We start from the raw sequence: 16,713 nt of genomic DNA, 5'->3' as shown, positions 1-16,713 counted from the left end.
TCAAAAATTTAAATCGTTAACAAAAAAAAAACTAAGTTGATTCATGAAAAGTAAAGAGCAAATTTAAAACTAAAAAAAAATCAGAAATTGCATGAATGGGTGAGTGAAACTTTCTTTAGGAATGTAACAATGCGTTAATGCCCCATGCGTCCTCTCCTCCCCCAACAACTCAGTGTCTTGGATCAAATCTTCAAGAACGTATTTTAATCAGAATGGAAAAAAAAGAGTCAAATAGTGTCTACAAATATGTAATTTATATGATAAAACAGCCCAAAGTGGGGCCTTATGCCTATGCATCCTCCAATCTGCATCTCCTCCCTGTTTTAACAAACTTTCTAAGCTTCTATATATTATTTATTTATTTTATTTTTCTTTCTATATGTATTTATAACAATTAATTTAGTCTTATTAGTCTAATGTGCAGCATGTTTTATTGTTGGGTTCTTTATTTTGAATATATTCCTTTAAAATATTTTAATATTTAACAAAAATAATTTTTGATGTGAAATAAAGAGTAAATTTAAAACTAAAAACAACCAGAAATTAGCCAATAAATGAACAAATAGTTCGTGGTAACGAACTGTAAGTAAGGAGCGACCCGGCTTAATAGTAACCGAAACTCTAAAAAACGGAATTTATATACCAATAGATATATCAAAAGAATCAGATTTTTATGCTGATTTCAAATATATGAGTTTCATCAAGTTTAGTCTTACTCATTAAAAGTAACGTGCCTGAGAGATTTGCCTTATTTTCGGAAAAAGGGGGAAACCCCCTAAAAGTCATAGAACCTTAATGAAAATCACACCATCAAATTTAGCGTATCAGAGAACCTTACTGTCGAGGTTTCAAGCTCCTATCTGCAAAAATGTGGAATTTTGTAATTTTTGCCAGAAGAAAGATCATGGATGAGTGTTTATTTGTTTTTTTGTTTCTTTCCCCCAGGGGTGATCTTATCGACCGAGTGGTCCTATAATATTGCAGGAAGGCTCATTTGAACGGAAATTAAAAGTTCTAGTGCCCTTTTTAAGTGACCAAAAAAAATGGAGGGCAACTAGGCCCCCACCCAGGCTCATTTTTCCCCCAAAGTCACCCGATCAAAATTTTGAGATATCGATTTTGTTTAGCATGGTCGAAAATATAGTAACTATGTCTTTGAGGATGATTTAATCCCCCACAGTCTCCGTGGGAAGGGCTGCAAGTTATGAACTTCGCCCAATGTAAACATATAGTATTGGTTATTGGGAAGTATACAGACGTTTTCTGGGGGGTTCTGGTAGTGGGGGGGGGGAGGAATTGGGAGTTACGTGGAAGAATCTTTCCATGGAGGAAATTTTCATGGGGGAAGGAATATTATTATGAAGAGGGCACCAAATTTCCAAGCATTATTTAAGCAAACGATCAGAAATGAAATTTAAAAAATACAAGTTTTTCAACTGAAAGTAAGAAGCAACACCAAAGCATAAAAAGAAAAGAAATCATTAGACTACGTGTATGATTGGGTTCGCCTCCTAGTCAATACCTCGCTCTTTACGCTAAAGTTTTTTTTAGTCATTTCATAAGAGCTATTTATTCTAATTAGCGGCCTTTGTGATTAAGGGGTCATTCTTAAAGAATTGGAACAAAATCTAAATTTTAGCATAAAGACAGATATATTGACTAGGGGACGAATCCCCTAACATACGTAATAAAAATATAAGAATACAGAAGTTTGTTACGTAAGCTAATTCGTAAGCTACGTATATTTATTACCAAAAAAAAAGTTCGTAAATAAAATTAAACAACTTTCTAGAAAGCCATTTAACCAAAAAAACGTAAATTAATGTGCAAATTTCGTTTTTATTATTCATATACGATGAGCCAAATTCAAAACCTGCATTAATTCAAAAACGTTCAGAAATTAAATAAAAAAACAAGTTTTTTTTAACTGAAAGTAAGGAGCGACATTAAAACTTAAAACGAACAGAAATTTTTCCGTATTTGAAAGGGGCTGTCCCCTCCTCCACGCCTCGCTCTTTGCGCTAAAGCTTTTTTCGGTTTAAAAAAATAAAGTTGTGATACAGAGTCAAACTTAAGCATAAAGGGCGAGGCGTTGAGGAGGGGACAGCCCCTTTCAAATACGAAATACCTTACTTTATATAGTAATACCTTGCTTTCAGTTGAAAAAAAACTTGTTTTTTTATTTAATTTCAAACTAAGATTGATTAGAATTTACTTGAATGAAGCGATTAAGCTTAAAATGCTAAAACTAAAATCAATAGCAATTACCAGAAGTGAGGTTGTCACTTCTGACAACCATGTCCCGCCTTCATGTCCCCAAAAAGCTATGTATACTCTATTAGTGTCATTACTCTATTAAGCAAATGACACTTATATCCATTTAGTTCCATTTGCACTCTATTGTAAACTAATTAGATGGTTCAAATTGAAAGTGTTGTTTGGCTCGTTGTTTTTCTGTATATTTGAAAGGAGTAGATTTCAGGCTTAAGTTCTCTGTAAGAAATGTTGGCATGTTTTTTTTTGTTTGTTTTTTTGCAGCTCTACAGTCTTAATGTTTTAATATAAGAGGACGTTTTTTCTATCATTCAACACATTGTTAAATACATATAACATTGGATCTGGTTCAATGTTACAAACTTTAGAAAAGGCTACAATTCTTTCCCTTGGTTAGTTACTCGACATTTTTCTAGCTTTATATTTTGACTTTCATTCAGCTTTTCAGTTGAAATACTCAAATAGGTGTCATGATCATTCTTAAGTTACATTTGGGAAGTGTATTTGACAGATTGCCAATTTTTTTTATTTGAAGTTTTTGTCTGTTTTTTCTAATTATCATTCGCTTTTTATCTATTTGAGATAAATTTTTTTCATTCATTAGCAGGGAAGGACTGCTCCCTGTCAGGCAGCAACTATAAGAAAAAGGCTGCCATCTTAGAGATTCAGAATGCAGCAATTTCTGGCCGAGTGTTTTCACTCTACCCAATTATACTTTTCATGCAAAAAGTGACAAGCGTTTTTTTCTGCTCGACAAATCAGAAATGGAGATCTCATATTTGTATCCGTCTTCTATGGACACAGCTTAATATGTAGTTGCTTCTATTACGTGAAACAGCTTGTTCTTATGAAATTGTTGATTATAGGTATATTTTACTGAAAGAAAGAAACATGTTATTGACAATGGAGCATGCCCATAAAGAAGAAGCTAAATATTTCCCTAATCCTGAAAGGATGGACAAAGTTGAAGAATCGATGGAAAATCTTGAGAAAGTTGTCCGTGAAAGAAACAGAGCATATTGGCTACTGGAAACTGGGAAGTCTGGAGAACAAGAAGGGGAACAAATACTCAATGAGCTCGGTAAGTAATGATTTTGTTTGGTTAATACGTCACACTTGGGTCAACCCATATCCTTAGTAGCAGGGTTATACAAGACGTAGATAGTGTTAAAAACTGTAACTTAAGTAATAGGAAATATAAAGCAGAGTTTTATTTGCCCAATCGAAAAAATAACTAGCACTTTGCAATCTAACTCCAAAGTCAAAATAAGCAAAGAATTTCTACGTGACTTTTTAAGGAGGAATTAGACTTACTGCTTATTTTTTTGCGATCAATGAGTTGCAATTAATCTCCTAAAATATTTTAAATTCGGCTAAAATAACAGGTTAAAAACGTCACGCCTGTCTGCCCTTTAAGCTACGTTTTCATTCAGTGTTTTAGGCTACAGATGAACTGGAGAGCAGTACAACCAATCAAACTCTGAGAAAAGTATTTTTAACAATGTATAGGAAAACGGGGTTTTTAGTTGGGTGATTCATTTGGCGTTTTGTCTGTAATTAATTAAAAAAATTTTTTCACAAAATACGTTTTTCAAAGAAAAGTAAAGAACTCCATAGAACAAAAAAATGAGCAAAAATAAAATCAAATAATCTACCAAGCGTGAAACTACCACAAATCAGCATCAATAAATAAATGAAACCCAAAACGAGCAGAATTTGCAATAAATAACCAAGTCAAACTTAAAACTAGCAGAAATTAACATAAATAGGGGGCAAAACCCACCTGGCTATACAACGACATAATATGATATTCACTTTGCTGAAAAAATATAATTTTTCTTACTTTTATAGCTTTAGTAAATAAATAGTACTAACATTTTGACTACCATACATGAGCACATATATACTCAATTGACAAGGCACATTCATTTGTATTTTTTTCAGTAAAGTGCAAATTATGTTCTGGCCTTGGGAAGGCATAGGGGTTTTGAGCCCAACTTATGTTAATTTCTGCTCTTTTTGAGTTTGATTCGGTCATTTATTGTGATTTCTGTTCGTTTTGGGTTTCATTTATTTATGATGCTGATTTGTGGTAGTTTCACGCTTGGTAGATTATTTGATTTTATTTTTGCTCATTTTTGGTTTAATGGAGTTCTTTTCTTTGCTTTGAAAAACTTATTTTGTGAAAATTTTCTTTAACTCATTTCTGTTCGTTTTATATTGACATAGTCTTTTCAGGGAAAAAGAAAATAATACTTTAAATCTTTTCATTTTTTTAAGAATTTACTGTCTGGCCTGCTATTTGTATGCTGGAGAAAATTTTTTAGCAATTTTTAACAACATACACCCTTTTAAAAATCTAGACACAAAAAGTAGTGTTTAATTTAGTTTCATACCTCCTCTAGTTGCCCTGAAATGGAAAACTTGACACCATTCGCAAAAAAATCTGTTTACTTTCGTTGACAGCTTGGATACACTTACGCTATTTTGATTCGGTTAAATTTTAAGAGTAGAAGTAGCCCCGAAAGTTTGAACATAATACCGTCAGTCGTTCTTGGGATACTGCTGAGATGCCTTATTGGGAATTAGCATTATATTAAAACAGTGCATTTTGATTTAATCTCACGGCAAAATTTAGTTTTTAAACATAAAGGCAAATGGGAGGGTGGGCGTGGTAGGGGGATTAGTTTCGACTATTAAAAAGAGCATCAGCCCTTTCTATTTTCAATCGAATGAGCCCTTTTCGAAGTTCCTACGACAACGCCTTCGATACAAAGTGTCCTGGTCTAAACAACATCAACAACAACAAAAAATAATACATTATGCCCACATCGATCTTTACTATAAAAATGTCACGCCTTCCAATAAATTTCGACTGTTAAAAAGGGCACAAGGCCTTTCGATTTCCAATCGAATGAGCCTTTTTTGAGTTTCTACGAAAACGCTTTTTTTTCAACACCTTATATGCCCGCAGGGCATAAATTACAATCGTTATCCTAAGGGCTGTGAGGGTAGTTGTCATCCTCTAAGACCTAATTGCTAGAACTTTCAACTACGTTAAACAAAGTAGTTATCTCAAAATTTTTATTGGATGTGTCTGGGAAAATGGTTGGCGTGAGAGGGGCGTAGTCACTCTTCGATCATTTTCAACTACTAAAAATGGCACTAGCACTTTCAATTTCCAATCAAATGAGCCCTTTTGAAGTTTGTACGACAACGCTTTCACTAAAAACCTTATATACCCCCATGCCATAACTTACAACCCTTTGCCTGAGAGCTGGGGGGGGGTGTCATCCTCAAAGATCTAATTTCCAGAACTTTCTGCAACGTTGAAAAAAATGGCTATCTGAAAATTTTGATTGGATGTGTTTGGGGGAATGGTGGGCGTGAGAGGGGGGGTAGTTACTTTCCAACCACTTTCAACTATTAAAAAGGGCACTAGCCTTCTCAATTTTCAATTGTATGAGCCCCTTTTGAAGTTTTTACGACAACTTCATCTATAAAAAACTTTTTATGCCCCCAGGGCATAACTTACAACCTTTGCCCTGGGGAGTCTGGGGGTTTGTCATCCTTAAATACATAATTTCAAGAACTTTTAACTACGATGAACAAAATGGCTATCTCTAAACTGTGATTGAATGTGTTTGGGGAAATGGTGGGCGTTAGAGGGAGGTTAATTACTCTCCACTCACTTTCGACTATTAAAAAGGGCAATTTCAATTTCCAATCAAATGAGCCCTTTTTGAAATCTCTGCAACAACTTTCTATATAAACCTTATATGCCCCCAGGGAACAACTTACAACCCTTGCACTGAGGCTCTGATGGGGTTATCATCCTAAAAGACCTAATTTCCAGAACATTCGACTACGTTGAACAAAATAGATATCTAAAAATTTTGATTGGATGTGTTTGGGGAAATGGTGGGCGTGAGAGGGGGGTTAGTTGCCCTTGAATCACTTTCGACTATTAAAAAGGGCACTAGCCATTTCAATTTCCAATCGAATGAGCCGTCTTTAATGTTTCTACGACAAGGCGTTCTATAAAAACCTTATATGCCCCCAGGGCATAACTTATATCCCTTGCCCTGAGGGCTGTGGGGGAGTGTTCTCCTCAAAAATACAATTTATATCTGTAAACCACCACCGGTGAAAAAAATGATAATCCCCCAATATGAGTTGGATGTGTGTGGAGAAATGTTGAGCGAGAGAGGGGGGTTAGTTGCCCTCAAATCACTTTCGACTATTAAAAAGGGCACTAGACCGTTGAATTTCCAATCGAATGAGCCCTTTTTCACGTTTCTACTACAAAGATTTCAGTAAAAATTTGTATGCCCCCAGGGCATAACTTATAACTCTTGCCCTGAAGACTTTGGGGGGAGTGTCCTGCTCAAAGGTATAATTTCCTGATCTTTAAACTGCATGGAACAAAATGGCTATCACAAAATTTTGATTGGATGTGTTTGGGGAAATGGTGGGCGTGGAAGGGGTGTGAGTTGCCTTCCAATTACTTTCGACTATTAAATATGGCACTAGCCATTTCAATTTCTAATCGAATGAGCCCTTTTTGAAGTTTCTACGACATCGCGTTCTATAAAAACCTTATATGCCCCCAGGGCATAACTTACAACCCTTGCCCTGAGGGCTGTGAGGGGGTTTTCATCTTCAAAATCCTAATTTACATAACTTAAAACTACGTTGAATAAAATGGCTATCTCAAAATTTTGATTGGATGTGTTTTGAACTTTCAATCGAATGAGCCTTTTTTGAAGTTTCTACGACAACACCTTCTATAAAAACCTTATATGCATAACTTACTACCCTTGCCCTGAAGGCTGTGGGGGAGTGTCCTCCTCAAAAGCATAATTTCTATCTGGAAATCAACTACGCTGAACAAAACGGCTATCCCGAAATTTTGATTGGATGTGTTTCGGGAAATGGTGGGGCTGGAAGGGGTGTTAGTTGCCTTCCAATCACTTTCGACTATTAAAAAGGGCACAAGCCAATCCAATTTCCAATTGAATGAGCCCTTTTCGAAGTTTCTACGACAACATCTTCGATACGAAGTGCCCTGGTCTAAAGGAAAAAAAATAACACATTGTGCCAACATCGTTCTTATATGCCCTTAGGGTATAGCTTAAAACCCGTGCCCCGAGGGTTTTGGGGGAGTGTCCTCCTCAAAAACATATTTTCTATCTGGAAATCAACTGCGCTGAACAAAATGGCTATCTCAAATTGGGAATTGGAGGGATTTGGAGAAAGTATGGGCGTGGGGGGGGGGCAAGTTTTCCTTCAGTCACTTTCGACGAAGATAAATAGCACTAGCCCTTTGAATTTTGAATCGAATGAGCCTTTTTTTAAGTTTCTACGACAACGCGTTCTATAAAAACCTTATATGCCCCCAGGGCATAACTTACAACCCTTGCCCAGAAGGCTTTGGAGGAGTGTCCTCCTCAAAAACGTTATTTGTATCTGGAAATCAACTCCGCTGAACAAAATGGCTATCTCAAAATTCTGATGGGATGTGTTTGGGGAAATGGTTGGCGTGGAAGGGGTGTTAGTTGCCTTCTAATTATTTTGAATTATTAAAAAGGGCACAAACCGCTCCAATTTCCAATCGAATGAGCCCTTTTCGAATTTCCTACGACAACTTCTTCGATACGAAGTGCCCTGCTCTAAAGGAAAAAAATAATAAATGATACATTGTGCTAATATCGTTCTTATATGCCCTCAGGGCATAACTTAAAACCTTTGCCCCGAGGGTTGTGGGGGAGTGTCCTCCTTAAAAACATATTTTCTATCTGGAAATCAGCTACGCTGAACAAAATGGCTGTCTCAAAATTTTGATTGGATGTGTTTGGGGGACGGATGGGCGTGGGGGGGGGTCTAATTGCCCTCAAATCACTTTCGACTATTAAAAAGGGCAGTAGACCTTTGAATTTCCAATCGAATCCGTCCTTTGTCAAGTTTCTACGACAAAGATTTCAATAAAAATTTATATGCCCCCAGGGCATAATTTATAACCCTTGCCCTGAAGACTTTGGTTGGAGTGTCCTGCTCAAACGTATAATTTTCTGAACTTTAAACTGCGTGGAACAAAATGTCTATCTCAAAATTTTGATTGGATATGTTTGGGGAATTGTGGGCGTGGAAGGGGTGTGAGTTGCCTTCTAATTACTTTTGACTATAAAAAAGGGCACTAGCCATTTCAATTTCTAATCGAATGATCCCTTTTAAAGTTTCTGGGACATCGCGTTCTATAAAAACCTTATATGCCCCCAGGGCATAACTTTTTTTTTTTTTAATTTATAAACGGGTTACAATAAATAAATAAACAAACATCTCATTTAAAAAACACAATCCAATGCATTACTGCATGCCGGACAAAAACCCGAAAAAAAAGAAAAACACTTTAAAAAAAATATATATATAATATTTTCTTTTATTATCTTTTATTTCCTCAGACCCTAATATAACCCAAAAAGGGTCCAACCCAAAAACAAATAAATGTCTTCTCTCGCCTCGCTCTCCCACCCCTCCAACAAAAAAATGGGAACTTGAGAATCATCCACGCAAACAACCCAACACAACTCACAACATTCACAAAAAGAGAGGAGAAAAAAAAAAAAAAATAAAGGAAATAAATCACTCACCTTTTCTAAACCCAAACAATAAGCTCAACAACAACATTTAAACAATCATTCTCCACACACAACCACTGAAATCTTACATATTGAGAAAAACAACTAACTCTAAACGACTTTTGAAATTCAACCGGATCTGTCTTGTTTTTCATCTCCTCAGGAAGTTTGTTCCATGTAGCTGCGCCCAAAAAAACGGATAGAAAATTTAGACCTTGTTGTTACAGGGTACGGGGTAGGTATTGAATGGGCATTTCTTGTCTCATACCTGTCTTGAGCTTCAGTAAATGCAATCGAGAAACATGCAGGTAGCAGGTTATTAAAACTTTTAAACATGAATAATGCCGTGTAAAACTTAACTAGGCCGAACAGTGGGAGAATCTTAATACCATCGTATTGCCTTCGAACCGAGTCAGAACCTCGCATTCCAGATAAAACACGAACAGCTTTATTTTATAGAACCCTCAGTGGCAGTAGATAAGTAATAAATGTCGCTGACCAAACACTTACACAATATAACAAATACGGATGAACCAGCGAGAAATACAGCATTCTTAAAATTTTAGGAGGGAAAAAATTCTTCGGTTTCCGCAGCATTCCAACATTCGTGGCGATTTTTATGCACAGTGATTCAATATGAGGTCTAAACATAAGACACTCGTCAACGTGGACACCAATATATTGGACATAACTATGTCTCTGGAGATATCCACTTTCTAGTTGAATCCACTTTCTAGTCCAAGGATAATAATTAGTACTTCTTCCATATAGAATAAATTTACTTTTACTATGATTCAAACATAATTTATTTACACGCATCCATCTTTCAATACAACTCATTCCTGTATTTTATAGCAGAAATAAATCTGCCTCAGTCACAGCTGCCACAGAATACTGTGTGTCATCAGCGAAGCTAGGCAATATCATCTTTGACCTTCTAGCTGCAGGTCCCACATGACTAAATATCCTTTTAAGACGCGCATTCAAATCATTAATATAGATTAAAAACAACAAGGGTCCAAGCACAGAACCCTGTGGTACTCCACATCTCACATTCATATAATCAGAATGAACACTCCCAACCCCAACACACTGTTTCCTTCCACTCAATAAAGACAAAATCAAACTATGAAAATTACCACGAATACCGGCATGCTCTAATTTTGATAATAATACACTATGGTCAACAGAGTCGAATGCTTTCATAATGTCCAGAAATACTTACAGCCCTTGCCCTGAGGGCTGTGAGGGGGTTTTATCCTCAAAAACCTAATTTACAGAACTTAAAACTACGTTGAATAAAATGGCTATCTCAAAATTTTGATTGGATGTGTTTTGAACTTCGAATGAGCCTTTTTTGAAGTTTCTACGACAACGCCTTCTATAAAAAACCTTATATGCCCCCAAGGAATAAATTACTACCCTTGCCCTGAAGGCTATGGGGGAGTGTCCTCCTCAAAAACATAACTTCTATCTGGAAATCAACTGCGCTGAACAAAATGGCTATCTAAAAATTTTGATTGGATGTGTTTCGGGAAATGGTGGGCTTGGAAGGGGTGTTTATTGCCTTCCAATCACTTTCGACTATTAAAAAGGGCACAAGCCACTCCAATTTCCAATTGAGTGAGCCCTTTTCGAAGTTTCTACGACAACTTCTTCGATACGAAGTGCCCTCCTCTAAAGGAAAAAAAATTTAATAAATAGTACATAGGGCGAACATCGTTCTTGTGTGCCCTCAGGGCATAACTTAAAACCCTTGCCCCGAGGTTTATGGGGGAGTGTCCTCCTCAAAAACGTATTTTCTGTCTGGAAATCAGCTACGCTGAACAAAACAGCAACTCAAAATGTTGATTGGATGTGTTTGGGGGAATGATGGGCGTGGGGGGGGGGGCTAGGTGCCCTCCAATCACTTTCGACTATTAAAAAAGGCACTATCCGTTCCAATTCCCAATCTAATGAGCCCTTTTCGAAATTTCTACGACAACTCCTTCGATACGGAGTGCCCTGGTATGGAAAAAAAAAAATAATAATACATTATGCCAACATCGTTCTTTACTTAGGCAGCGCTATTGCGCTGCCTATGACTCGCTAAATGAAAGCAGTACTCTAGTATAATCAATGCGATAGAAGAGAATGTGCTACCCTACAAAAGGAGTAAGGTTTATAGATCGTATTAAATTTAGAGGAATTAACTTTACATACTTAATTATTTTTAAGTTATCAGCTTTTGAGATTCGTTTTTGTACTGAAATAAAAGATGAAGTGTTCATACCATTTTTCTGAATGATAAAAAAAGAATAAAAACTCATTACAGTAAAGACCTGCCTGAGGCCAATATCGTCAGCGTAAAACTGTGGCTCTTGGCTCTATTTAACTTGAGGGCTAACCGTCAGTAGTATTTTACTAGATCTAGTTAAAAGAAAAATCTAGTAAATTTAGAGGATCTAGTAAATTTCCAAAACTCTACTAAAAAGTCAGGATTTATAGTAAACAAAACTTTTGTTATTTTCCATGAATTCAGGGAAATAAAATTAGGGTCCATTCATTACAAAATCTGATTTTGATTACGTTAGATATTATGGCTACTATTGCTCTCATTTTTGCGTTTTCGCGTCAACCCTAGCGTTTAAAAATCTCTAAAAAGCTTCTTCTTAACACTCGCTTTGGACTGGTATGGCGGCTTAATTTATTTTCAGAAAATTTTCACAGACTCTCGAGACTTTTTCAATATATCTGAATTTTAGGACCTGAAGACCATTGATTGATTTAAAGCAGGGCTTCGCCAAAAGAATTTCTAGAATCCAAGATTCCAGACTATTGTTTGACGTCTTGCATACACCGCATCTGGAATATGAAGCTTATCCAGTAGTACATCCAAAAAAAAAAAAAACGATTTTTGAACTTATAGGTTTCCGGAATTTTCTATCATACTATGAAAACGGAAGAAAAGAGGAAAAGACAAAAAAAAAGACGAAAAGAGAAAGAAAGAAGAAAAAATGAAAAAGATTGTGAAAATTCTATTGATTATCCTCCTATAGTAAAAATCGATGCTTGATGGTGCGCGTGCGGTGGTAGCCGCACGCACAATAGTTTTTTGGAGCATTTAGTAAAAACAGATGCGATTTAGTAAATTTTTTCTTTCAGATTTAGTAAATTATTCCAGGCCAGGGTGGCAACACGGTCTCATTCATTGTCCTGTCAAAAACCTTTCTGGGTGATAACTAGTATGCAAACATAGGCTATAGAAATGTACAAGGAACTCATACTTCCTCTATATAAAGTGGTGTTTAAAAATTTTATTCTAAATCAAAAGTGGCTCTTTTTCTTAGGATTTATGTACAAATAAGATTCTTAATAAGTCTTGTAGGCTGTTGAGTTATGACTATCGTCCCCCACTACGCTACAATGACAGCTTAGGCTCAATTCAATTTTTTACATTTAAATTTAAAATCCGGTATTTTATTTCGATTGGAAGAAAGTTTGATTTCTGTCATTTATTAGTCCATACAAATCTTTATCTTTAAACGAGCAACTTTGTAAGTGTTTATAAATCTATGTATTTATAATTTTTTTTTGAAAATGGCTATATTTTTTTTTTTAAATTGGCACCCTGGGGGTCACTATTCTTTGAGTGCCTTGCAGGAGGTAAGTTTGAATTACAGGCGTTCTTGGTGATAACTCGTATGTAAACATAACAAAACTTACAGGAAACTCAGATTTCCTGTGTGTAAAGTGGTGTTTAAAAATTTTTATTCTAAATCAAAATCGGCTCTTCTTCTAAGGGTCCATGTACAAATAAGATTCTTCAAAATTCCTCTAGGCTTTTGATCCTCAAAGTGAGTATCGTCACCCACTACACTACAGTGACAGCTTAGGTTCAAGAGAGAGAGAGAGAAAAATAATTTATTAATCAAAATATCGCTTACATAATCTTTCAACAGTCATTGGGGAAACCCATTGGGTTGTATATGATGGTTGTTTCCATCCTTATAATCTACTAACAAGAAAGTACAACAAGAAAGTTCAATTTTCGTCAGTTATTTGTCTAAAAAATATTTATCTTTAAACAAGCAACTGTGTATGTATTTATGTATTGATAAATTTATGTGTTGACAATTTTTGCTTTCTTGAAAACGGCATTTTTTAAATTGACGCCCTGGGATTTTCTGTTCTGAAAAAAAAACGATCTAGAGAGGTCACAAGTTTGATAAAATTTGTTTAGAGCCTAAATTCGGGGGGGGGGGGAATCATGTCAGAGTGTATTTAATGTACGTCATTTTCCTCGGCCAGTGGTCGTATCGTTTTTAGTAGGCTATCTATAACACATGCAAAATTACACAACATGACAAACTGCTCTAAACAGCTAAAGAAAAAGGCATGGAACGAAAAACAACAAAATCACATTGAATTGTAAACAAAAATGTTGCACAAAGAAATTTGCAGCTAAAAGACAAAGCAAAATTACATGGAATGAAGGAACGTGTTAGTTTGGCATGTGTGAGTCTGTGAAGGATAAAAGGGAAAGGAGAATTAATTTTTAGTATCTATGACATGTGCAAATTTATACGAGATGACATATGTCTTAGATATTTCAGAAATTGCAATAGAATAAGTAACGTGTTATTTTAGAGTATGTAAAGAATAAACAGGAAGGAGGAATTGAATTCGCGTTAGAATTTCTTAGTTCAACTAAAATTGCTGATTTGCCCCCCCCCCCTCTGTGACTAGAAACTAAAGAATAGAACTGTGACTATCCCAATGCGTACTTTAGATGTTTCAAAGAACAGAAAGCAGGGAAAGAGGTTTTTTGGTATATATGACGTCATGCAAAAGTATACATGACTGGATGAATCCGAACAGCTAAGGCAAAAGGCATGGGAAAATGTCTGGGGTAATGGTACACGAACATAAAGCGCAACGATATCTGCAGCTTGAAGATATGCAACAATAAGCATCACAACGAATCCGTAACGAAAATAATGGACAAAGATGTACGATATAGAATATACGCAACATGGATGATTACATTGAATCGTAAAAGAAATCTGCAGTTAGAAGAGAAGCAACAGCGAGAATCACAATGAGTCCCAAGAGAGAACAAATCCTATAAAATGGATGGTTCTTTGATGCATTAACAGGAAGGAAGAATTGAATTTCCGCCCGAGTTTCTTAATTCAATTGGAATGGCTGATATGACACCTAATGGCTGAAAACTAAAAAATAACGCGACTATTGTGCTAATGCTTTATGATAGAAACAAATATATACAAGCCTGCCGCTTACCAAGAGTCGAGGCCCGGGAGAAGCCTGGGCTCCCAGTACTATATGTATAAGAACAATAGACTTTTCTCTAATTATTAGAGAATTATTATTTCTCTAATAATTAGAGAAAAGTCTATTGTTCTTATACATATAGTACTGGGGGCCCAGGCTTCTCCCGGGCCTCGGCTCTTGGTAAGCGGCAGGCTTGTATATATTTGTTTCTATCATAAAGCATTAGCACATTAGGCAGTGGCCATTTTAGGCCTCATAATCTGATGGGGCAAGGTATAGGCTACCATAGGAGTCTAAAAATACAAAAAAAAAAAAAAAATTTAATGTCAGATGTAAGAAAAACGGGGGTGGGGCAGCTGCCTCTCCTGGCCAGGCTTATAACCGCCACTGACAATTGACATCAACATTATAGATGGATTTGTGTATTGTAGGAAAAGAATAATATTTAAATAAAATAAATCCGTATGTCACTAAGACTTTTTAAATACAAAAAAATAACTGTAACTTTGAATTCAATAAGCTTTAAAACTATTTAGCTAAATATGACAACGAAGTATCTATGAACAAACCCGCACTGAGAAACTGACGTAATCTAGGTAACATTTGATTGTCAAGTACCATGTCAGTCGATGGAGGCGTTTGTCTTCAGTCTAGTATTATAATTTAGTAAATCTTGTGATTGGGGAAATTTCAAATTCAGATAATGTAACAGTAGCGATTTAACGGTGTGCTTTGTTTAAAAGTGTTTGGCTGAAAACCAAATTGTCGTAATCTTTAAGTATATATAAAATTACATATAATGATATTATAGAAGACTTTTGTGGTAGTTTAACTAGTGATAGGTTGAAACACTTCAAGGCTACTGGTGCTTTATTTTGTAAAAATCTGTTCCGTTTATAGCGGATTTTAATGTTTATGATTACTAAAGCGAAATAATTGACATCAGACTGAATCTGAGTGAAGTAAATGCTGCGGAAGGCTGCATATGACAGGCACTGTTTTAACCTTCATGTTAAACCAATATACCTTGAGATCTTTAAGCTTATTCTTTGCTTTGAAAATAGCCTAAAGAGGACCGAGCAAGGGGATGAGTCAGATTTTAAGCACCGAGAATAAGGAAATTATGGCAACTCTAACGGCTTAGATTTATCAATTTTAGAAGAAAAAATCAAGGTTCTTATTTTGCTCACTTATGATTTTGCTATTTGAATTATACAAATATAACAAGGAAAATCCCCAGGTAATCTAGTATGTGATTATCTAACACGTATATGTTACAATGATACAGCGTTGCATATGTTACAAAGTTTAAAAAAAAAAACAGCTATCGCATTAACATTTTGACTGTCGGTTTTAGACGTTTTGAAATGGACTTGGTATGAGTTTCAGAAACTTATATTCCAGGTGTAGAAAAAATGAAATTATCTGGCATGGAATTTTTTTTAGTTGGGCAGGAAGGATGGGGTGCATAGGCAGGGCGTATGGCCCATAATGACTAGGAAGCTGCTAAGTCTTGATTAGGTTGAGAAGGGTGGAGAAGGATAATAGGATGCTAGCTGCTCATTTTATGACAAAATAGTCTTAGTAATTTATGCCCCTATAGAACCGACTAATGAGATAGTAGTGACTCGGATGAATTTTACTTGCAGCTATAGGAACAAGTACATAGGATCCTGGATAGAAATGTCTTATTTTTATTTGGAAATTTTAATGGCCAAGTTGTTAGAAACAAGGATAGATGGTATCTTAGCAAAGATAAATCCGTTTAGGAAAAGAAACCAGTAACGGTTGTAGACTGCTACAATTTTGTAGGTATAACAAGCTAGTTATAACCAATACAGCATCAAACAGTTCGTGGCAATGAACTGTAAGTAAGGAGAGATGCGGCTCACTAGTAAGCGAAACTCTAAAGAACAGAATTGTGATACCAATAGATATATCAAAAGAATCGGCTTATTAGGCTAATTCCAAATATACAAGTTTCATTAAGCTTAGTGTTACCCATAAAAGGCTACGAGCCTGAGAAAACTGCTGTTTTTCGAAAAAGGAGGAAACGCTTCCTAAAAATCAAAGAATCTTAATGAAAATCACACCATCAGATTCAGTGTATCAGAGAACCCTATTGTAGAGATTTCAAGCTCCTTGGAATTTTGTATTTGTTGCCAGAAGAAAGATCACGGATGCGTGTTTATCTGGGTTTTGTTTGTTTTTTGCTCCTTTTTCCCAGGGGTGATCGTATCGACCCGGTGGTCCTAAAATATTGGGAGAGGGCACATTCGAACGGAAATTAAAATTTCTAGTGCTCTTTGTAGGTGACCAACATGATTGGAGGGCAACTAGGCCCCCTCCCACGCCACTTGTTTCCCAAATTCGCCCGATTAAAATTGGGGGGGGGATTTTCGGCTGGGAAGATGTTTCAGGGGGAGGGAAGTTTCCAGGGGGTGAACTTTTTCGGGAAAATTTTTCATTGGGGGAATTTAACAGAATTTCTATGCTAAATTTTTTTATGTCTTGCTTTCTCTTTGTC

General features: G+C 35.9%; 1 protein-coding gene across 1 annotated transcript in view; it reads left to right on the top strand.

Annotated features, from left to right (window-relative positions):
* Positions 1-16,713, top strand: part of mRpL47 (mitochondrial ribosomal protein L47) — a 64,646-nt gene that overhangs the window by 36,187 nt on the left and 11,746 nt on the right. Inside the window, exon 3 of the mRNA XM_089096220.1 lies at positions 3,141-3,355. Within this exon, the coding sequence (XP_088952346.1) occupies positions 3,141-3,355 (215 nt within the window). The remainder of the gene's footprint in view (positions 1-3,140; positions 3,356-16,713) is intronic.

Source organism: Artemia sp. Qi Xiang Cuo, chromosome 10, assembly GCF_049724085.1.
Source record: "Artemia sp. Qi Xiang Cuo chromosome 10, ASM4972408v1, whole genome shotgun sequence".
In the NCBI taxonomy this organism is placed as follows: Eukaryota; Metazoa; Arthropoda; class Branchiopoda; order Anostraca; family Artemiidae; genus Artemia; species Artemia sp. Qi Xiang Cuo.
The sequence above is the reverse complement of the archived record's forward strand: the minus strand, read 5'-3'. Positions and strand labels throughout refer to the sequence as shown.